Source organism: Protopterus annectens, chromosome 1.part2 (assembly GCF_019279795.1).
Source record: "Protopterus annectens isolate FY-2018-M chromosome 1.part2, PAN1.0, whole genome shotgun sequence".
Taxonomy (NCBI): Eukaryota; Metazoa; Chordata; order Ceratodontiformes; family Protopteridae; genus Protopterus; species Protopterus annectens.
The window spans coordinates 933,652,650-933,676,851 of record NC_056727.1 but is presented as its reverse complement, the minus strand read 5'-3'; the positions used below and the strand labels follow the sequence as shown (position 1 = coordinate 933,676,851).

General features: G+C 44.1%; 1 protein-coding gene across 4 annotated transcripts in view; it reads right to left on the bottom strand.

Annotated features, from left to right (window-relative positions):
- LBR (lamin B receptor) overlaps positions 1-24,202 on the bottom strand; it is a 962,918-nt gene that overhangs the window by 534,711 nt on the left and 404,005 nt on the right. For all 4 annotated transcript variants that reach the window (XM_044059838.1, XM_044059844.1, XM_044059847.1 and 1 more), the window contains 2 exons: positions 22,759-22,951; positions 22,473-22,669 (listed from right to left, as the gene is read on the bottom strand). In XM_044059838.1, the coding sequence (XP_043915773.1) occupies positions 22,473-22,669; positions 22,759-22,951 (390 nt within the window). The remainder of the gene's footprint in view (positions 1-22,472; positions 22,670-22,758; positions 22,952-24,202) is intronic.

Sequence of the window (24,202 nt, the reverse complement as noted above, 5' to 3'; positions counted from 1 at the left end):
CACCTTAGGCATAAAGGAAGGATTAGTAATGATACCCTGTCCTTATGGAAAATCAAAAGGGCTCTACTGCCATAAGGGCCTGCAACTCAGACACCCTTCTTGCAGAAGTAATAGCCAACAGAAAAGCAGTCTTCCATGACAAATATTTCAATTCAGCAGTAGCTGCAGGCTCAAAAGGTTGTAGAGTAAGTTTTTCCAACACAAAATTGAGATCCCAAGCAGGAGTAGGGGGGTCTTATATTCTTTGCCCCTCTAAGAAACTGCTTGAACAAAGGATGTAAAACAAAGGTGGGTCACAATCATAGTGAGCTGAAATTGCTGCAGCATGAATCTTTATGGAAGAGAAAGACAAACCTTTGTCCAGTAATTCAGTAAGATATTGAAGAGCCACTAGTACTAGGCCTTCTAGCTTCCATATTCACATTTAAAACTTGTTTTGATAGCTGAGACCTACCATGCTTCAACACAGAATATGCCAAGCTGTGAGATGAAGAGATGGAAGCTTGACATTGAGCAGATGACCGTCCTTCTGAGATAACAGATGAGGAATCAGAGGTAAAGGCCATGGAGGCTTCTTTACAAGACTCCTTAGAAGTGGGTACCAGTGTTGCGAGGCCAATCTGGAGCTATCAAAATCATCCGTGGCCTGTCCTGTCTGACCTTTAGTAATACCTTTGGAAGAAGAGGTAGAGGTGGAAAGGCATAGACATGAAGGTTTTTCCAACTGAAAGACAGAGCATCCACTTTCCAAGCTGTGTGATGAAACCCCTTTGTGCAATACTTTGGCAGCTGGTGGTTTAGTGGAAGCGAAAAGATCTATGTCTGGAGTTCCCCATGACACTGTCAATTTCTGAAATACATGAAGATCCAGTTTTGGGGATCCATGATTTGTCTGCTTAATACATCTGCTAGGGAGTTCTGTGCTCCTGGCAGAAACCTTGCCTGAAGAGTCAGTTGCAGTCTCCCATAGAATCATTGCTTGCCTGCATAGAGGATAAGAATGTGTTCCCCTTGCTTGTTGATGTACCACATGACAGTTGTGTTGTCTGTCAGAATCAACACCTGCCCTGGAAGAAGTAACTCCTTGAACGCCATCAATGCAAACTGGACTGCTAACATCTCCTTCATGTTGATATGTAGATGCTGTAGTCTGGCAGGCCACTTGTCTTGTATCCACTTTCCATTTAGATGAGCTCCCAAGCAGTGTCCGAGGCATCTGTTTGTTTAGGTGACATTCCAGCCCACCACAGAATTCCTTTTTGAAGGCAAGGTATTATTTGAATGACAGTGTCCAAATCTTGGCAGTGCTGAGTCCATACATTTTGAGATACCATTGCAGCTTCCTCATATGCAGTTTGGCATTGGGAAGCACCAGAATACAAGATGCCATGAACCCTAATGCTTGAAGGACTGTCCTTGCAGTCAGCACGGACTGATGAGATAGTTGATGGAAGTAAAGTGACAGACTCTTTTGTTTGTCCGGGCCATCTGGGCTGCTGTATTCAGTCTCACACCCAGAAAGCACATGTCTTGAGAGGGTACTAGACTGGACTTCAGAATACCCTGCAGGCATAGCACTGCTATGACATATTCCAGATGCTGTAGAAGGTGTTCCTTTTCTTGAGCCAAAATCAGGGGATAAATTTGAATGCCTTGAAGCCTGAAGTAAGCTATCACTGGAGCCAGAACCAATGCAGAGAACTGATAATGAAAATCTCAGATACTTTCTGCAACTTAGCCTTATGGGCACATGAAGGTAAGCTTCCTTGAGATCCAAAGTTACCATCCAGTGATCCTTGCCCAGCAGAGGTAACAGTTGCTGTAACGTCAACATCTTGAACTTGGGAATGTCCAGATAAGTGTTGAGGATAGATAAATCCAAAATTGGTCTCCGTCTTTGGTACTGGAACACGGGGGCGAATAAAAAATCGACCCTTTCTGACACAGGGACGTGGCTGAATAGCCCCTATCTGGAGTAACTGAGAAACTTGCTTGTGAGCCTCTTTTCTTTGTGGAGGAGGAACATCTGGCATGCCTTTGAAAGGGGCATTGTGTGGAAATAAAATCTGTACCGTGATGAATGATATCCAGCACCCATCTGTCTTGAGTGATTAAATCCCAATTTTCTTTGAAAAGAGACAATCTTCCTTCCAAAGAGCTGCCAGACGAGAGTCCACTGGCAGCTGAAAAGGCAGGTCATTGGTTCTGGGACTGACCCCTGCCCGCATCAGAAGTCTGAGCAGGTGGACTGGCTGATCTAGGGCTAAACGAACCGTGAGCCCTCCGCCTACCACGTCTAGACCTACCCCTAGACTGGGAACCATAAGCAGGATATGTCCACCCCTTAGCAGGCCAATTTCTACTAAACTTGGAGGCTGCACCAAAAATCTTTAACAGTCTGCATAGACTTAGCTTTGTCCTCCATTTTCTTTAAAACTGCTTCCACAGGCGGTCCAAACAACACATCAGACTGTAAAGGAGCATCCAAAATCCTGGTCTTAACATGCTCAGCTAAATTCTGATCCCTCAACCAGGCATGCCTGCGAAGAACAGAACTAGTGGCAGCCACCCTCGGGAGGCCTGCACAGCATCAAAACCACATTGCAAAGATGCTTACCCACTTGTTCAGACACATGAACTAAATCCAGCAACTCTTTACACTCTATACCATCCACCTTAGATTTCAATTGTGAAAGGAGATAATTTTGATATTTTAGCATGTGAAACTGACAATTGGCTAGAGTGGAAGAAGTATATACTTTCTTACCCCACCTATCCAAAGCCCTTGCCTCTTTATCAGAGGGTACAGGATTTTTAACCACAGAAGCTTTAACACCTTTAGGCCCCTGAGAAACAGTTTCTGGGTCCGCCCTGGGACTCTTAAACAAATACTTATGAGCATGGGGCACCCTATAATACCTATCAGGCTTAACAGGAGCAGGAGGCAAGGAATCAGGGTTCAGAGAAGCCTCTGCAAAAACATCCTCCACCACATTCAACACAGGAGGAATAGCTAAGGGCCTATGCTGGGGCAAAACAAGAATTCCCTAAGCCATTTCAGGAGTCAGAGTAATCTTGGCCTTCCCATTTAAAGTGCTCCCTCATGGAGTGAAGAGTCTCTGAAAATGAAAAATCCTCAGGAGGAGAAGCTGAAGGAGTGGAATCATCCACATCAGAATCAGAATAAGTAGGAAACTCTTGCAAGTCTTCCACAGAAGACTCTGAAGCCTGTGAACACTGTTCAAAACTATCAAACTCCTGTTCCACCCTAGGCCTCTTATCAGGTGGGGCATAGAACCTCTAATCAGAGTAATCAAATCTTCTGCCATTTTAAGCATATGTTTAATGTTAGGAGAAGCCCCTACAGAAGCTGAACTTGGCCTTCCTCTAAAAGAAGCTTTGGCAACAGAAGGAGAGGCCCTAACTACCTTGGGAAGAGAGGGAAGAACAGTTACCTGAGAAGCCCCTCAGCCTGGCCTACCTCCTGAGAGGGCACATCCTGTAACAGTAAAGTATCTGCCTGAGACTCCATAGAGACTCCTGGCAAAACCTCTGGCTCCGAGACTGCGGTTCCTCACCCCTAGACTTCACTGTTTTGTCCTGCTTCCCAAACACTAACCTAGCACAATCAAGCCTCCTCTTAATAGTGCGCTTGTTAAATCTAGCACAGGCCCTAAACAAGGTATACACAATGTATGATAATCAGTTATTCACTTTTTCTGACATCCGGTTAAATACTGAGGCAAGAAAAACCAAAATGTTAACTCTGTACAAAATCTCAAAAATTGCTTCTGCATCGGACCATGCGGCAAAGCATTGATGGTAATTGATGGTATTGGGGCGGACTATACCCAATTGTCAGGACTGCAGCAAGGGAAGACGAAGAACATCATCCATCGACGTCATAACAGTCTGCATAGACTGGACAGTCGCTTCCAGTAAGGGAGCCTGAAAATAGGAGCTCCTCGGCACAAACGTGGTATGGGGCACACTAGTCAGTGCCGAAGTCGCAGATGGCGCCAAAGGCCTCGGTGCCGTGGGTCTAGGCACCGAAAGCGCTGGAGCCAAAGAGGTCAAATCCAAACTGGAAAGCTTAGCTTTCTTGGGTCTTGGTTCCCGACAGTCGCCAACTGGGGACGAAGGAAGAGACTTGGCCTTTTTATGTTCATCACTCTTTCTTATGGGATCTTGGAGCCTATGAAGCCTCCAACCCAGAAATAGCCTCTGAAAAAGGAGATTTAAGTAGCCCCTTCAATATTAATTTATTTTTTCTCTCAACTAATGTCCTGTTCGAGAAATTCTTACAAATCCCACAAGGCGGGTCAACTGTTAAATGAGGCACACCCAAGCAATAGACATACAGGGAATGTGCATCTGAAGTAGGTAATTTATGGCCACAATCTAAACATCTTTTAAACCCTGGGCTACCTTTTATATCGGTCATGTTAGTTAAGGAAAGAAAGAAAAAACAGAAAAATACCAGCAATGGTACAAGAAATACCCGAAGGTAAGAAAAAGGGGTTTACCAACGATGGTAAAAAAAGGAATTACCTCGCTGTAAAGAGAGGAAAAGGAGTTGAAAAGGATTTGAAAAAGGGTATTTGCTAAATGTGATAAGTAAGAGATATCCAATAACTTTTTTGTGAAAAAAAGAAGCTGCCTTAGAACTTAGTATGAAGAAAAATACTGTACTTAGCTCAAGAGAAGTAGCTTGACAGGACCAAATGGCGATGCGGCAAACAAAATCTGAGGTAACAGGGAGAGGGGAATTCTGGGTAAGAGTTTTAGCTCGAGTGTTTGTAGCTGGCGCAAGCTTGGAAGATGGCCGGCTCAGTTCCAAGGTCGGAACCGATACCCACATGTAAGGAATGAACGAGGATTTTGCAAGGTTTTCCATGATAAATGTTTAAGTCGCAACTTGCAGATGGTTCAAACTGGGGACTAATTAAAGACTGTAGCACTAAATTACGGTCCCAAGGTGTATGATCCTTATATGGAGGTCCAGTAATAGAGTTCCCTTCAAAAAGGCTTTACAGAGCTTAAGGGACATTAGAGCTTAATTATCTAGATAGTCATGAACATTTGAAATAGCAGCTAGATGCATTCATACGGTCAAAGACTACGCCCCCTGCATCAAAAGGCAATGCTAAAAAATTCCAAGACTTTATGAACTGGTGCAGAATATGGGTCAAGATTACTGCCTGTGGCCCATTTTGAAAATTTCTGTCACTTGTTGCTATAGTCATCTAGTGGAAGGCTTGTGGGAGGCTAGAACAATTTGTTAAACTGGGGCAATGAGATTAGAATGCCTGGCTATCATGGGAACTGGAAAAGACATGCAATGAGCTTGAGATTGTGAAGATTTGGGTGAGTCAGTCCGTCTGGATGAGAGATCAGGTCTGGAACTGGGTCCAACATTCAAGGTTTCTGAATTAGGGGAGGCCAAAGAAAGGGAAATGTATCTGTTGAGGCCAAAAAGGGGCAATAAGAATTATCCTGTTCTTTGACCTGTTGGCTTTCTTCAGAAACTGGGAAATGAGAGGAACCAGGGGAAAGGCATACAGTGGACCCGAGGGCCAATCGTGAAGGACAGCATTTCTCTGTGACCCACTGTGGTCTCATTTTTTCATATCACAAAAACCTGGCATTTTAACAGGGGTGTATAAACTTTTTATATCCACTGTAGTTGCTGAACCAATTGGTGCTGATACTGGTACTGAAGTTTGAAGCAACTCCTTGGTCGGTTCCAGACACTGAGGGAACTGGGAAAGATTGTCATTTTGGTGGTGGAGCCAACGAGGAAGTCAGTGACGATCGGCTCCTCTCTTTAGCTCCCTCATATTTTGAAGAGGAAGATAAGGAGGAGAGCGAATATCATTCTTTGAACGGAACGAATCAGATATGGCCTCATTGAAATCTGACTTCATCAGACCTTTCAAACTTAAATTCAATTTTTAAACTCTACGAGGACCTGGTGGCTAAAGCCATGAAATATGGCACAATTTTCCTGAAGATGTACCGGGCCCAAGCAGTATACACAGAGTAGATGTCCATCCGACTTTGGTAACTTTCTATCACACTTCTGGCACCTCAAGGCCAGAAGTGCCCTTAGACTTTTCTGCAATGTTAGTACGTATATACACACATACACGAGGGGAATTTTTTTTTTTTTTTTTTTTAACTGTAAAAGAGGTGGAAATACCAACAATGGTACAAGAGATTACCAGAGGTAATAAGGGGAAAGGAAATGAAAACATCACCAAAGATCATTTTAATAAAAAAGAGAGAGACAGATAGAAGCTTATAGATAGGTCTGGGTAAGGGACAGAAAGATTAAAGTTAAACAAGATGAAAAACTTACAGAATACTACACAAGCAATTTGCTCAAGAGCTGACTGGAAAGGACACATCTGACATTGAAAATAGCAAACGAGATCTGAGGTAATGTTGAGAGGAGCATTCTGGGTAAAAGTTAAGCTCAAGTGTTTTTGGAAGGCGTGAGCTGGAGTAACAGCCGAGTCAGTTCTGACATTCAGTAACGACATACAGAACTGAACCCACTGTCAAGGATTAAGTGGAGATCTACATCAGATTACGACATTGAGTTAACAATTCTAAATGTTTTCAATGTGGACTGATGCTGACTGGATGCTGCGCAGGAGTGGGTACCAGTGCTGGCATGGCCAGTCCAGGGCAATCAGAATTGTCCTTGATATGTCCTGTCTTATCTTGAGCAATACTCGAGAGAAGGGGCAGAGGGGGAAGGGCATAGATGGAGAGATTTTCCCACTGAAAAGATAGGGCATCCACTTTCCAGGCCCTGCTGCGAGGATTCCTGGTGCAGAATTTTCCAAGCTGGTGGTTGTAGGGGGAGGCAAAGAGATCCACCTCTGGGGTCCCCCATTTCTGAATCAGAAGGTTTGGGCTCCAATTGCCACTCGTGTGTGTCTAAGAGATTTCTGCTTGTAGTCTGCCAGTGAGTTTTGTTTGCATGGCAGGAAATGAGCTTGCAGATGGACTTGCATGTCCAAGGCAGTGTTCCACAGGGCCATGGCTAACTGGTGTCTGTTTTTATTAGAAGTTGTCCTGGAAGGAGTAGTGATCTGAAAGCTGTCAGGGAATTCTGCATAGCTAGCATCTCTTTTGTTGATGTAGAGATAAATTTGACTTGGGCTCCAATGGCCCTGAATGCATTTGCAGTCAGTGTGTACCCCCAAGGCATAGTTTGATGAGTCTGTGTATATGGTCTAGGCAGCGTGGGGTTGAGTAAAGGGCAGTCCCTTGCTGTGGTTGCATGCTTCTGCCCACCAAAGGAACTCTGTCCTTAGACAGGTTATGGTAGGAATGACTTGTTTCCAGTCCTGAGAATGTTGGCACCAAAGACTTTTTAAGTACCATTGAAGTTTCCTCGTATGCAGTCTTGCATATGGAATTAACAGTATACATGAGGCCATGAACCCTAGGGCCTCCAGTATTTTTCAAAGTAGGCCATCAGAAAAAGCTTGCGCCCAGGAATACAATCTCTTGACTGGGCAACAGATTTCATTTCTTTGATGGTGTATCCCAAGGAAGTGAGAAGGTTTTTCACAAATGTCAGGTGCTGCAACAGCAATTCCTGACTGCCTGAATCAGGCAGTCGTCCAAGTAGCGTTAAATTTAGATACTTCTCTGCCTGAGTATGCAATGGCTGGAGCCAGGCATTTTGTGAATACTCTGGGAGCAGTGGATAAGCCAAAGGGAAGTGCAGAGAACTGAATGCATAGATCTGGCCCTGAAACGTAGATACTTCCTGCATGACTCCCTTATAGGAATGTGCAGATAGGCTACTTTTGGGTCTAGGGTGACTAACCAGGCATCCTTGGCTAGCATAGGTAAGAAACTGTTGCAAGGTAAGCATTTTGAATTTTGGTACCACCAGGAAGGTGTTGAGAATTGAAAGATCCAGGATTGGGCGCCAACAGCCCTCTTTTTTGGGTACCAGGAAGAGTCTGGAATAGGTTCCCTGACCCATCTGTGCCACTGGAACCAGCTGAATAGCTCTGATGGAGAGCAAGGAAAGAACTTGGCTTTGAGCCTCTGCCCACTAGTTTGGAGAAAGGTCTGGGAACCCTCTTGGGGTTGGCACTGAGTGGAAGTAAGATTTGCACCCCTGGTTAAAATGTAGAGGACCTATCGGTCTTGTGTAATGGACATCCAATTTTTTGCATGAAGGGCAAGTTTTCCTCCTAGGGGCACAAGCAATTGGGCAGAGGTGGGGAGTGGAGTACTGAAGACATTGTGAGTTTTTTTCTGTAAGGAGGTGGCTTACCACTCACTGCTTTAGGGGTGGGGGCACGCCCTTGCTTAGATCTCTGCATACCCTGAGACTGTAGTCTGGGTGCTCTGTTTCCCCTGGGTCTAGCTTGAGATGGCCTGGAGGGGACTGGAAAGGACCAGTGTTTGGAACGGCAATGCCTACTGAATCTAGGAAGTTGCACTTGTAAGAATTCTTTAACAGTCTGCATAGACTTAGCTTTTCCTTCCATCTTTTTAAGAACCTCTTTTGCTTTGGTGCCAAACAAACTGTCCTTGTTCAAAGGAGCATTGGCAAGCTCTGCTACTTAAGCCAAGCATGCCTTCTCAGTACAGAACCAGTGACCGCTGCCCTGCAAGACGCTTCTAGGGCGTCAAAGCCACACTGCAAAGTATGCTTGTTGACTTGGCTTGCAGAGTGCATAAGCTCCTGCAGTTCTTTATTTTCTGCAGTATGTAAAGGTTGCCATTTTTTGTTTAATAGGTTCGATAATATGTTGCTGGTACTTCAGCATGTGAAACTGATAATTCAATGCCCTAATAGCAAGAGTTGCAGAGGTATATACCTTCTTACCCCATCTGTCCAAAGCTCTGGAATCCTCGTCCGAAGGGGTGGGATTCTTGGCTGTAGAGTCGCCTTGATACCTTTAGGCCCCTGGGAAATGATCTCTGGGTCAGCAGTAGGATTCTTAAAAAGAAATTTATGAGTGTCAGGTACTCTGTAGTACCTGTCTGGTTTCCTAGGGGCCGGGGTAAAGTATCAGGAGTAAGATGGGATTCCATAAAAACATCAAACTTCCAGGACAGGGGGTATTGCTAAAGGTCTGTGCTGTGGCAAATCTAGGAATTGTCTGAGCTTCTTTTTGGACTGAGGATAGTCTTTGCATTCTCAGTGGAAATGCTCTCTTAAAAGTATGTAAGGTTTCACAGAAAGAAAAATCCTTTGGAGGGAGGCAGAGGGAATGGATTCCTCTGCATCTGAATCCTCATAAGCAGATAAGGGTATGTCCTCATAATCCGATACCTCAGAGTCATAGGACTCCTGGTCTGTTGAAGCTGCAGGGGACTGGTCTCTTTTCCTCTTAGCAGGGGAAGGCAGACTTCCCCTAATCGGCATAATAAGGTCTTCTGCCATTCTAAGCATTTGTCATCGTGGCATGGGAACAGGTGCATGTGCTTTGGTAGTCTGTTTTCTAGGCGTAGCGTGTACTTTTGGCCTAAGAAACTCGGTAGTTTTAGATAGGAGTCATCGGTTTGAGTCTAACATCGGTAGACCGAAGAAAGTACAGTTGTGTACACTTACCATAAATGCAGATGTTCAAGTGTATTCATTGTTGCAGTCATCACATTTGGGTCATCTGCTTACAGATAGCCCTCTATCGGCCTAATTAACAAAGTCTTGGGTCCTGCGTCGGCTGCTGTCTCATCTTCCATGACGTCAGGTAGTCAGGGATATAAAGCATGCAGCCGACGCCATTACATCAGTTTTTCTTGCCCCAGATGTCAGGTGTCTCCATAATGGGAAGCAATTATATATATAAGGTTACACCTCCAACAAAAAAGCAAATACACCAAAGTAAGCAAAAATAGAGGTATAGCAAATAGAAGTCAGGGGGTTGGAGAGAGGGTAACTAGGACTGCAACAGTGAATACACTTTTAACATCTACATTCATGCTAAGTGTACACAACTGTACTATGTTCTTAGTGTTTCACTGTTGCAGTCATCACATTTGGGTTGATCCCCAAAGCTAGGAAAGGGAGAAGGAAGTTGGAGAGCATTATGGCCAGCTACTAAGCGCTGCAAGACTGCAGTGGCAAAACCAGCAATGGATTTAGAAAATTGAGGCAAGTGGTAATGCTTGGTGACGGTATGTACAGTGCTCCAGGTAGCAGCTTCTAGGATGTCTCAAGGTAGGGACTCCTCTGAGAAAGGCTGCAGAGGTAGATGCAGCCCTGGTGGAATGTGATCTTATCCCCTGTGGGGTAGGTTTTCCATGGTGCTTGTAGCAGAAATTAATGCAATGGGCTATCCATTTGGAAATGGTTTGCTTTGAAATGGCCTTCCTCTCTGCCCCTGCAGCAAAGCCAACTAGCAGCCGTTCAGATTTTCTGAGAGGCTTAGTGCACATCCACACAGTGCAGTATTCATTCTTTTTTGTTTTGTGGATTAGGGAAGAAAGCAGGCAAGTGAATGGACTGATTTAGGGCCACACTAGACACCACCTTGGGCATAAAGGAAGGATTTGTCCTGAGGGGAAACCCTGTCTGCATTGAAGATAATGAAGGGTTCCCACAGCCATGAGGGCCTGTAATTCAGACACTCTTCTTGCTGAAGTGATGGCTAGAAGGAATGCTGTTTTCCAAGAAAGGAATTTCAACTCTACTGTTGCAGATGGCTCAAAGGGAGGAAAAGTGAGCTTTTCCAATACAAAGTTAAGGTCCCAGGCCGGAGTAGGGACTCTCCTGAGGAGGGGGGGGGGGTCTTAATTTTTGGCCCATCTAAGGAATTGTTTTAGCAGAGGGTGAGAGAAGAGGGGTGGCTCAGTATTATGATGAACTGAAATGGCAGAGGCATGAATTTTAATTGACGAGAAGGATAGGCCCTTGTGGAGCATTTCTGTTAAGTACTGAAGAATATAAGGTAAGCTGGGCACTGTTGTGCCCACCCCCTGAGTCTGGCTCCAGGAACAGTATCTTTTCCACTTTTCAGCAGATGATTTTCTAGTACTAGGTCTCCTTGCCTCCAGAATGACATCTAGCACCTGCTCACTGAGAGATGCTATTGGAGAGCTCAAGGAATCAGCCAGCCTGCAAGGTTCATGGTTTGAAGATGAGGGTGCAGAATCTGGCCCGCCTGCTGGGACAGCAGGGAAGGGGTCTGAGGCAGGTGCCATGGTTCCAGCAGTGCCATAGTGTGCAAGAGGGGGTACCAATACTGGCATGGCCAGTTTGGTGCAATTAGTATTGTCCTTGGCTTGTCCTGTTTGATCTTTAGCAGAACCTTTGAGAGGAGAGGCAGATGGGAAAAGGCATAAACAGAGAGGCTTTCCGAGGTGAAGGACAGAGCATCCACCTTCCAAGCTTGACTGTGGGGAGTCCTTGTGCAGAATTTGTCCAATTGGTAGTTCTGAGGGGAGGCAAACAGGTCTATCTCTGGAGTCCCCCATTTGTTCAAGACGAACATTTTTGGTTCCAGTTTCCATTTGTGTGGGTCCATGAGACTTCTGCTCAAGTCTGTCTGAATTTAGCTTGCCTGGCAAGAATTGAGCTTGTAGGTGCATCTGGTAGCTAAAGGCTGTATTCCAAAGAGCCATGGCTAGTCTGCAGAGAGGGTACACGTGGGTTCCCCCCCTGCTTGTTTTTGTACCACATAACTGTGGTGTTGTCTGTCTTTACCAATAGTTGTCCTGGACAAATGTGGTCTTTGAAGGCTGTCACAGAAGTCTGTAGAGCTAACATTTCTTTTTGGTTGATATGCAGGTGCGTCTGTCTCGGGTTCCACTTGCCCTGAATGCACTGCCTTGCGCAAGTGAGCCCCCCATGCAGAGTCTAATGTGTATGTTGTTAGGGCTTGGGCAGCAGGGGGTAGAGTGAAAGGGAGCCCCTTGTTGTGGTAGCAGGCCTCTGCCCACCAAAAAGACTGTCTTTTTACAAGGAATGACAGGAATCATTGATTCCAGGTCCTGAGAATGTTGACACCATAGGCTTTTTAGATACCATTGCAGTTTCCTTATATGCAGTCTTGCATGTGAAATTAATTGAATGCAAGAGGCTAGGAACCTCAGGGCTTGCAGAATTTTCATTGCAAATAGCTGGGGTTTTGTGGCCAATCGTTTGAAGTAGGTTGTGAAATGAACTTGTTTCTCCGGAGTGAGGAAACCCATCTGGGAAGTGGTGTTCAAGCTTGATCCCAGGAATACAATCTGTTGGCAGGGTACTAGGTGAGATTTCTTTTCGTTTATGGTGTATCCCAGAGAGGTTAGAAGTTTCGTTACAAATGCCAGATGTTGTCATAGCTAGTCCTGGCTTTCTGCCTGAATCAGACAATCATCCAAGTATGGGTGTATCTGAATATTTTTCTGTTGGCAAAATGCAATGGCTGGAGCTAGACACTTTGGCTTAGCTTATCAACTGCGCCCTGGGTATTCACAAACAGAAGCGCACAGAACTGATAGTGCATGGAGCCTGCCCTGAAGTGTACGTACTTCCTGCAAGATTCCCTTATTGGAGCCTGCCCTGAAGCGTGGGTACTTCCTGCAAGATTCCCTTATTGGAATGTGCAGGTAAGCTTAGTTTAAGTCTAAGATTGCCTAGCATAGGAATAAGCTGTTGAACTGTTAGCATTTTGAATTGTGGGATTACCAGAAAGGTGTTTAGAATAGAGAGGTCCAGGATAGGATGCCAGGAGCGGTCTTTTCTGGGTACCAGGAAAAGTCTTGAATAAAAACCTTGTCCCCTTTGTTCTGCTGGGACAGGTTGAATAGCCCTGACACTTAGAAGAGAGAGAAACTGCTGTTGGGCCTCCGCCCACTGATTTGGGGGTAGGTCTGGCCAACCGTTTGGGGTTGGGTAGGGAGTAGAAGTGGAATTTGTATCCTTGGGAAACTATATTCAAAACACATTTGTCCCGGGTAATGAGTTCCCAGTTTTTTGCATGCAGGGCAAGCTTTCCTCTTAAGGGAGCAGGCAGCTGAGCAGGACTTAGGAGGGTTAACGTTAAGTCATTGTGACATTTTTCCGTAGGGAGTGGTTTACTGCTCCCTGCTTTGGAAGCGGGAGCCCCACACTGCTTAGACCTGTGTGTGAGACTGTAACCTAGGTGGTCTGCTGTTCCTGGGTTTGAACTTAGAGGACCTAGACGAGACTGGAAAAGACCAATTCTTTGAAGGCCAATGTTTACTAAATCTAGGAGGCTGTACTTGTAGGAAATTTTTAACAGTTTGCATAGATTTAGCTTTTTCCTCCATCCTTTTGAGGACTTCTGCTTTGTTGCCAAACAGGTGGTCTTGGCTTAAGGGAGCATCCAGTAATTTAGCTTTAACATGATCTGGCAAGTTTTTCTCCTTAAGCCAAGCATGCCTTCCAAGTAGACCCAGTGACAGCAGCCCTCCAAGATGTTTCTAAAGAATCAAAACTACACTGCAATGTAGGTTTACCAACTTGTTCTGCAGAATGCATTAAATCCTGTAATTCTGTGTTCAGCAGAGTCAGGAATTAACATAATTTTCTGTTTATGCAGTCCCATAATATGTTGCTGGTACTTTAACATATGGAACTGGCAATTTAAAGCCCTAATGGCCAAAGTAGCAGACGTGTATACCTTCTTACCCCAAGGCTCTAGAATCTCTATCAGAAGGGGTAGGATTTTTTGGTAGCAGTAGCCTTAATGCCTTTTGGCCCTTGGGAAAGGGTCTCCGGATCCACAGCAGGATACTTGAAAAGGAACTTATGAGAGTCAGGTACTAATACTAGTCAGGTTTTCTGAGAGTTGGAGGTAAAGTGTCTGGGGAAAGGCTAGATTCCAAGAAAGCATCATCTACAATGTCCAGAACAGGAGGGATAGCTAATGGCCTGTGTTGAGGAAGGAGTAAGAATTCCCTAAGCCTCTTTTTGGAGTCACGGAAATGCTCCCTAAGAGTGTGCAAGGTTTCACAGAAAGAAAAATCTTCTGGAGGGGAAGCAGAGGGAATGGAATCCTCTGCATCAGAATTCTCATAGGTAGATAACAGCAAATACTGGTAATCAGAAGGAACAGAAATATCAGATTCCTGATGAGAAGAATCAGAAGGAAAATCAGTTCTAGGTCTCTTAGAGGGGAAGGCTGGCTTCCTTTAATTAAGGTAATAAGGTCTTCAGCCATTCTCTTAGTAGGATGAACAGTAAAGCTTTGTTCATCTAGCTCCTTTTTTTGTGGCTGGCACTACAACCATGGCATCTACAGAAACTGTTGCGTCTTTGGGTGGAGCAAGGAACTTGTCTGGGTGACAGGGAATTGGTTCCATGGTACCTGGTTCCTTCCATGCCCAGCAAGACACAAACTCTACAAGGTCATCCGCTACGAACATCAACTCTTCCTGGGAAACTAGATCAGAAGATCACCCTCCTTTCTGATTAAAGATTTCTAGAAAGTCTCCAAAGCAGAAGTCTTTCCATGGAAATCTTTGGAACCCCTCTCCTTCATTGAAGTCAGTGCGTCTTTGGCCAAAGATTCCCGAGGGGAATCCATGTGCCTCCTTTGTCTCTTCTGAAAGACCTCAATGAGATGATCTGGAGGGGTGTTGGAAGACAGGGGAAGCTCCTGTGCGGGAACAGCCAGTAAAGCTCATACAGGCTAGCTGGCTCTGAGGGATAGGATGATGAGGTTCAGAAGTCGGATTCGAAGGAGGTAGGATCTCAAGATGCAAGAGTAGAATGAGCTCTCTGGTGAGAGAGACAGCCCTTTCCACCACCTTAAACACAGAAAGACCAGGAAAAGCAGTTGCCAGCATCACTGCCACCGAAATTCCAGCAGCAGCTAAGCTCTGGCCTTGCCCCAGGCTGCTGTCATAAGGGAGGAACAGTCGGACCCAAGTTACGCAACACAGAGGCTCTGAGGGGAAGCAACAGCTTTGAAAACCTCAGAATTGAGGGATCCCACCAGATCCGGTGCCAATGCTTCAGCTCTAAGACTCATCCTTCTCTAGGGGGATTGGCACCAAACGAGTCAGGGGCACAGTCTGAGTTGAAGATGTCGTCTTCAGATCAGACTCGTCAGCTCAAGACTCTCAAATCCCAAAGGCCCTGAAATCACTGGTCAGATAGGGGCAGGAGAGACACTGGTATGAAATACAGGTTAAAGACTCGCAGATCTGGTGGGAGACTAAGCTTGCAATACCCCCCCCCCCATCTTGATCTGAGCTCAGAGGACTTTCATCATCCTATCCACATCAGCTTCAAAGAGACTTTGAGAGGATGTGGCAGATAATGAAGTGGAGGGAGGATGGAGACAAACTTTTGGGTGTCTTTTTCTAAAACTGGAGATTGGAGCCTAGGAGAAATAGGCTCGAGAGATGGGGACTTCGAGGCTGAAAAGACTTGGACATCCTGTTACTGGATACAAATGCTTAGATTGTTTTGCAGGTGGCTCCAAGGGAGGAGCAGGAATTAGAGACCTGGTGGGAGAATGTTTTCTATGCTCCCTGCACTCTGAAGTTGACAGACTTCTTCATCGTGGTAGTGGGGAGGACTGAGCCCCTGAAAAAAGAAAGCTGAAGAGGAAGGAACAGAAGTAGGCAGCAATCCCTTCAGAACTAAATTATGTCTATCACTCAAGACCAGAGAAATGAAACGGCACAGATCCGACAAGGGATTTCAAGATGGCCTACTCCTAAGCAATACATGCACTCCTTGTGGGCATCAAATTTGGGATCTTATGCCCACAGGAAGTGCACTTTTTGAAGCCTGTTTGCTATTAAGTTATCTTAGGCGCAAAGAAAAATGTAAAGCAAGATCAACAAAAATTAAGAAAAAGAAAAAACTAATAGAATACCAGTAATGGTATTAAATAACTACCCTAAATAACGGTAAGAAAATTTTTGTTAAAGTGGAAAAAAGTTACCAGCAATAGTAACATGGAGTACCTGACAGAAATGAATAGGAAGAAACAAGGGGACTCAGACCTAATGCAAAGAAAGTAAAAACACTGGAAACTGATGACAGAGTGAGGTATAGCAGAAGTACATTTAAGCAAAGAAGGCAGAAAATGAAATATAAAATTTTGTACTCGCAAAAACTTGAACTACAGCCTGAGCTCAAGAGAGCACGATGCACATACGCAGCAGAGCATCAAATGAGATCTGAGGTAAAACAGGGGTATGGGGCATTATGGGTAAAGGGAGGAGCTCGAGAGTCGATGCAAGAGTCTAAAAGAAAAGCGGCCAAGCTGGATCAGAGGATGGAGTGCAAATGAAATCAGATCACTCCAGTAATTGAGTAGACTGATTTGCACATTAGGCAGGATAGGGATACAAGAGTAGGTAGGAAATGCACTCTGCACGTTTTAATTTCCTGCCTTCAGGGTACACTGATTTGTAAAAATGGATACAAATTACTGCTTTTACTGGACAGCACACTTTTTTTTCTAAAACAAAGTGTTTTAAAAAAAATTGCTGGACTGCGTTCTGACATTACAATGTTGTCAGTCTTGGTGATATGTATGGTCACAAACAGTACATACAAGTGCACACTTCCTTCACTCTAACATTTTATTAAGTGTGAGTGAATATGTGGGTGTGTATTTTTGGAGAGGGGTGTAAAGCAGCCATCCTACAGCAGCACGACAGTGGCCAATGGGCAAGAGGCACCATCTTCTGGACAGAGACCAAAAGGAATTTAACCCAGTAACTTCAAATTAATTTGACGCATTAGACTGTACACCAGCGACAGCTACTCAGTGGTTATACAAAATATCACTTGTACACCACTCACGACATAAAAGAAATAAATGTGCATAGGAACAGGAACAAAAAAAACAGTAGAAATATAGTACAGTTGTGTACACATCAGAAATGTAGACGTTTAAGTGTATTCACTGTTGCAGTCATTACATGTGGGTAATCTGCTGGCAGGTTGCCCTCAGTTGGCCTGATAAACAAAGTCTTGGGTCCTGCGCCGGTTGCTGCCCCTTCTTCCACGATGTCAGGTCGGCAGGGATATAAAAAATGCAGCAGACGCCATTTTCATCAGTTTTTCTTGCCCCAGATGTCAGGTGCCCCTCAAATGGGTAGCTATATAGATATATATATATATATATATATATATACACACACACACACACACACACACACACACACACACACACACACATATACATGTAATTTAGAACACAAAAAATATGCCTCCAAATAAAAGCAAATGCAACAAAAAGACTTTAGTATAGTAACAGAAGGAAGAGGTATAAAAAGAGAAAAGTAGGGGGGTGGCGGGTAACCAGGACTGCAACAGTGAATATGTAAAATCTACATTTATGGTCAAGTGTACACAACTGTACAATGTTCTTCGTGTTTCACTGTTGGTCATTACATTTGGGTAGAATCCCAAAGCTATGGTTGGGGGGATGGAATTGTACAGCATTAGGAGTAGCTATTAGGCCTTGCAGAACAGCAGTGGCAAAGCCTGCTCTGGATTTAGAGAAGAGAGGTAAATTGTAATACTTGGTGAACGTATGAACTGTGCTCCAGGTAGCAGCTGTCTCTGGTAGGAACCACACTGTGAAAGGCTGCAGAAGTAGATTCAGCCCTGGTGGAATGGCATCTGATCCCCTTGGGGACAGGTTTACCATGATGCATGTAGCAGAAACGAATACAATGGCTTATCCATTTTGAAAGTCTGCTTTGAAATGGCCTTTCCCTCTGCCCCTGCAGCAAATGCCACCAGTAGTTGCTCAGATTTTCTTAGAGATTTTGTCCTGTTTAAGTAGAGTCTTAGTTGTCTGTGTACATCCAATGAATGCAGAATCCGCTCCCACCTTGTTCTGTGGATTTGGGAAAAAAGTTGGCTGATGAATGGTCTGATTGAGAGCCACACTAGATACCATTTTAGGCATAAAGGATGGATTAGTCCTGAGCACTAACCTGTCCGGGTAAAAATAATAAAAAGCTCCACTGCCATGAGAGCCTGTAGTTCTGAAATCCTTCTAGCTGAAGTGACTGCTAAAAGAAAAAGCAGTCTTCCAAGAGATTTTATGTCCGCAGTAACAGATGGCTCAAAAGGAGGTAGGGTGAGCTTTTCCAACACAAAATTGAGGTCCCAATGCAGGAGTTGGTGCTCTCCTGGGAGGTCTTAAAATTTTGGCCCCTTTGAGATACTGCTTTAGCAGGGGATGAGAAAATTGGGAAGGCTCTGTGTTGTAATGAGCTGAAAGTTCTGCTGAGACAGTAGATAAGGTGTCTGAGGCAGGTACCACGGAGGAAGGTGCGACATATTGTGTAGGAGCGAGTAGCAGTGTTGGCGAGGCCAGTCTGGAGCAATCAATCATTTTTGTTTTTTCTTGCCTGACTTTTAGGAATACCTTGAGGAGCAAAGGCAGATGGGGAAATGCATATACTGATAGGTTTTTCCAGCTGAAGGATAGCGCATCCACTTTCCAAGCTTTTTTGTGATGGACAAATTCTACACAAGAATCCAACCGATAGATCTTTTTGCCTCACCCCAAAACTATGTCTGGGCTCCCCCATTTGCATGTCAACATGTTGAAGATTTGCGGATCCAGTTTCCATTTGTGTGGGTCCACAAGATTTCTGCTGAGTTCGTCTGCCAGAGTATTTTTCTTTACTGGCAGGAATTGAGCTTGTAGATGTATTTGGGTAAGTCAAGGCTGTGTTCCACAAAGCCATGGCTAGTCTGTAAAGGGGGCAGAAATGGGTACCCCCCTGCTTGTTTATGTACCACATGACTGCAGTGTTGCCCATCTTTATCAGTAGTTGTCCTGGATGAAGAAAGTCCTTGAAAGCTGTCAGAGCATTCCGTACAGCTAGCATCTCTTTCTGGTTGATATGCAGATGCATTTGATTTAGGCTCCATTCGCTCTGAATGCATCTCCCAGCCAGATGCGCCCCCCAAGCATAGTCTGATGCGTATGTAGTCAGAGTTTGGGTGGCAGGGGGTGGAATGAATGACCGTCCCTTGTTTTGGTGAGAGGCCTCTGCTCACCATAGAAACTCTTGCTGCAGGCAAGGAATGATAGGAATCATCGTTTCCTGGCTGTGACAATGTTGACTCCATAAGCTTTTTAGGTACCATTGAAGTTTCCTCATATGCAGTCTTGCATATGGAATTAGAAGAATGCAGGAAGCCATGAACCCCAAGACCTGCAGAATTTGTCTTGTAGATAACTGGGTTTTTGTGGTCACTTGTTTGAAGTAAGTCATCAATTGGATTTGTTTTCCTGGCATGAGGTAAGCAATCTGGGCAGTTGTAGTCAAGCTTTCACCCAAGAATGTAATTTCTGAGAGGGTACCAGTTGTGATTTCTGGCACCAGTAGGCCAGTTGTTCTGTAAGTTCCTTGTGACTGAAACCTGGAGCCTACTGATAACAAAGACATGCATCTGGAGCATTTCTCATCAGGAGCATTTCTCCCCGGGCCTCCGCTGAAAACAGGCTCTGTGGAACCTAGGTGGACTTTCCCGGTCAACAAATGATAAAAAAATAAAATAAATAAAAAAATAAATTTCTTTTCATTTATGGTGTACCCAAGGCAAGTTAGAAGCCTTTTTACAAACACCAGATGCTGTAGAAGAGTGTCCTTGTTTTCTGCCTGAATCGTCCAGATAAGGATAAATTTGAATGTTTCTTTGTCTGCAAAATGCAATTACTGGTGCCAGTCACTTTGTGAAGACCCTGGGCGCAGTAGATAAGCCAAAGGGCAGTGCAGCAAACTGGTAATGCAAATAGCCTGCTTTGAAGCGGAGGTATCCTCTCTACAAGATTCCCGGATTGGGATATGCAGGTAAGCCTCTAAGTCTAGAGTTACCAACCAGGCATCCTTGCCTAGCATAGGCAGTAACTGTTGTAAAGTCAGCATCTTGAATTTTGGAATGTTCAGGAAAGTATTTAGAATGGATAAGTCCAGAATTGGACGCCATTATTTGGCTTTTCTGGGTACTAGGAAAAGTTCTGAATAAAAACCTTTTCCCTTTTCTGGTACTGGTTGAATAGCCCCCATATTCATGAGGGGACGTAACTTGTTTCTGTGCCCACTGATTTGGTGGCAGATCTGGCCATCCGTTTGGAATTGGCAATGTGTGGAAATTAAATCTGTATCCCTGGGATACCATCTTTAAAATCCGCTTGTCCTGGGTAATTAGATGCCAATTTTGTGCATGAAGTGCTAGTTTTCCCCCCAAAGGGGCTGTCAAAAGATAAGTGCTTGGAAATGGCAGAGGAAAGTCATTGAGACTGTTTACCGTAGGGATGTGCCTTGCTATTTCCAGATATGGAGATGGAGGTACCCCATTGTTTTGTTCTGCAAGTTCCTTGTACCTGAAACCTGGAGCCTTTGGAGTGTCTAGGTTTGACCTGAGCGGCTCTGGTGGGTACTGGAAAGGAACAATTCTTAGTAGGCCAGTGCCTACTGAACCTGGGTGGCTGCACTTGTAGTAAATCTTTTACAGTTTGCATAGATTTAGCTTTGTCTTCCATCTTTTTCAAAACTTCTGCCCTATTACCAAATAGACTGTCCTGTTATAAAGGAGCATCCAACAATTTTGCTTTAACAAGATCAGGCAGATTTTTCTCCTCGAGCCAAGCATGCCTTCTTGTCACAGACCCAGTAACAGCGGCCCTGCAAGAGGCCTCCAAGGAATTAAAACCACATTGCAAAGTATGCTTTCCAACTTGTTCAGCTGAATGCAATAAATCCTGTAACTCTATTTTCCACACAGTCAGAAATCATCATCATCATTTTCTGTTTAAGTAAGCCCATGACATGCTGCTGAGGGTTAAAGATGTGTAAACCTTCTTACCCCATATATCCAGCGCCCTGGAGTCTCTATCAGAAGGGGTATGATTTTTAGCAGTAGAAGCCTTAACACCCTTGGGACCCTGAGAAATGGTTTCAGGGTCAGCAGAAGGATTTTTAAAAATTATTTGTGGGAGTCAGGAACCCTGTAATATCTGTCTGGCTTACTAGGAGCTGGAGGAAGGGAATCAGGAGCCATGCCGGATTCTGAGAAAACATCAACAATGTCTGGAACAGGAGGTATAGCCAAAGGCCTACGCTGAGGAAGAAGGAAATCCCTAAGCCTCTTTTTGGATTCTGAAAAATCCTGACTCTCCCAATGAAAATGTTCCCTTAAGGTATGCAAAGTTTCTCCAAAAGAAAAATCCTTAGGAGCAGAAGCAGAGATGATAGATTCTTCTGCATCAGAGTCCTCATAAGGTGGAATAGATAATTCCTGATCAAAAGAGGAATCCGAAGAAATGGAAACTTGATCTGAAGATTCATAATCAGTGCCTTGCCTAGGCCTCTTAGCAGGAGGGGGTTGGGGACCCCTGATCAAGGTAATTAAATCCTCAGCCATTTTGATAATTTGTTTTTTAGGCATAGGGGCCTGTACATGTGGGCCAAGCATTGGTTTTTTGAGACACAGAAGTTGGTTTTGGCCTTGGTTTTTGAAGATGGCGTCTGTTTAATATACAAATCTTTAGGCCTGAAGACACCCGCAGAAGCCGGTGCCTGCTCAACTGCTCTGGACCCATCTAAGGTAGAGAAATCCGCGGGTTCAATACTTAAAGTATCTCGCTGTGTACAGGACTCCGAATGGGTATCAGTAGAGGCCTGCAAATCAAAAGTAGCGGGTATCAGGGGCTGCGAAAGCGTCTCACTGAGTACCGGCGACTGGTTTAAAAGCTTCATTGGTTTTGGACCTAGATGGTCTGTCTTTCTTTGCGTTTTTTTGTGAATTCTGGTAGTCAGAATTGCTAAACGACGACATTTCAGGATAGTTAAATCTTGAGCCAAAATATTTAGATGCAGAAATATACCGACGCTTAATAGTGCGTTGCTTAAATTTAGCACAAAACCGACAGCAAGGCACATTGTAGTCGGGGCCTAGGCAAGGAATACAGTACAAATGAAAATCCTTATGAGGTATTTGCTTCCCACAAGTAATCCAATTATTAACTTTGACTGACATCGGTAAGGATTCCCCAACGGGGTACTTAGCTTTAGGTTGAAGACTTCGGTTCTGAAACTCGAAAACGAAAATTTCAGGAGTCGGCCAACCGGCACTTGCGAACTGCTTCGGCTTTGGGCACTGTGCGGCAAGAAAGACTGATGAAAATGGCGTTGGCTGCATGTTTTACACCCCTGACGACCTGACGTCATGGAAGGGACAGTAACTGACGCTAGGACCCAAGACTTTGTTAATCAGGCCGACTGAGGGCAACCTGCCAGCAGATTACTCAAATGTAATGACTGCAACAGTGAAACACGAAGAACATCTGAATATCCTCAATGTGAAATACAGTAGATGAAACCAACTCTAAGCAAAGCATTATTTATTTATAACAACTGATGTGGGTTGTATTATCAGTCTAAAAAGAAGACATTTAGCTTACAACACTTGACATCAGTGCTAATGCAACTTTACAGTGTAGGTCACAGAAACTGCAATACAGCTGTAGTTATTTGAAACTTACCTTACCAAGTGGAAGTAAGTAGAGAAGGGCCTGAAAAAAGACCCATAACAGGAAAAACCCACATACGGTGCTATTCCATAAGGAATGCAGACAGGGCAATCTAGGAGGAATATTAAAAACACTTGGATCATCTGCCCCACTCATCAAAATCAAGATGAACACAATGGAAGGTAGAATCATCATCAAGAAAACTGCTCCTGAAAAAGAAATAGTTATATTACGTAATACACCACACTGCAAAGTTTTACAATTTCAACAATGGATTCTTTTTCTCTCATAAACATACCTATTCTTCCACCAAATCCCAACTCTGTTGTCTGTTGACCAAATTCCATCTCTCTTTTGTTTAGTGATATCCTTTTCCAGTCATGTTCCTCTGTTTTCTCATCAGTAAACTTCTGTTTAAGCTCCTCTTTTCTAGGCCGCAGACTGTACTGGAGTAGTATATCATTCGTCTTAGATTCCCTTTCAAAATGAGGCTATAAAAGTAAAACAATGTAAAATAAAACAGTTATCCGAGAGCCTTTCTCTTCCACTGAAGCTTGGCTAGACAGCTCCCAACAGTTGCTAAATTTCAAGACTGATTCTTTACCCCTAAATCTCACAAGGACACCAATATGGACTAATAATGAAACACTCCGACTCAAGAGTTACACATACTAAGCTACTAGGTGTTAGTATAGTATACAGGTTTTACCACCATTGATGTGCAGTGATCATGGAGTTATAATAAATAGTTGATAGACAATTCTGCCAAACTGAAATCTGAACCAATGCACAGAAGATTAATTACAGATTATAAAAGCAAAACAGACCCTATGTAAAACTAATTGGAGTGATGTGCTCAGTGAAAAAACTGCAGATAGAATGTAGAAAGTGTTGAAAGAGAAAATGAGTGCAATAAATAAAAAAATAACAGCAGGATCTAGGCATAAAATCTCAGGGGTTTATATTTCCATAAGAACAAGATACCTGATGGTCAACCCCTCACTGGTTTGATCTGAACATAAACTAATCACTCCGGATATCAACATTCCACCCCCACCCCAGGTCAAAGAAGTCACCGTGAAAAACTTTTCAAAAGCAAACTTCACGTTACTCAAGACCGAGGTGGAAAGTTTCAAAGCCCCCATGCTAAAGGATAACGCTGCCCAAGCAGCAAAATCCTTTACTAATGCACTCTACGGGCACCTACAAGAATGCATGGATCGTGCTATCCCAAGCAAAACCAAGACTCTTTCTCCAAGAAAAGGAAACCAGTCTAGTGGACCCCTGCCATAAACAAGCTATACAATAGGAGGAGGAAACTAGTACAGAAGAGAGTAAAATCCCAAGAAAGGAAGACACCCCTGATCAGTATCAGCAAGAAATTATGATCCCTCAAAATCATTCAAGGCTAGCTTCAAAAGAAAAATTGCCAAGGACTCCATGGATAACCACAAGGTATTCTTTAGCTATGTCAAGAATCTAAGTGGCAATTCTCAGATTTGCTTGGAGTTAGTGCAGAATGGCACAAAATACACTGAATTGACCAATATCGACAACATCCTGGCAGACAGCGTCAGTACAAACTTCACCCTCCTCTCACCCCCAAAAGGCCCCATAACCATAACAGAAGAATGTAGTGCCCCTGAAATTACACACACTCGGGTTAAAACAGCCCTCTCCAAAGCCAAAAACACAGCATCAATGGGACCGGTCGGTGTCCCAGGCTGCATCCTACACAAGCT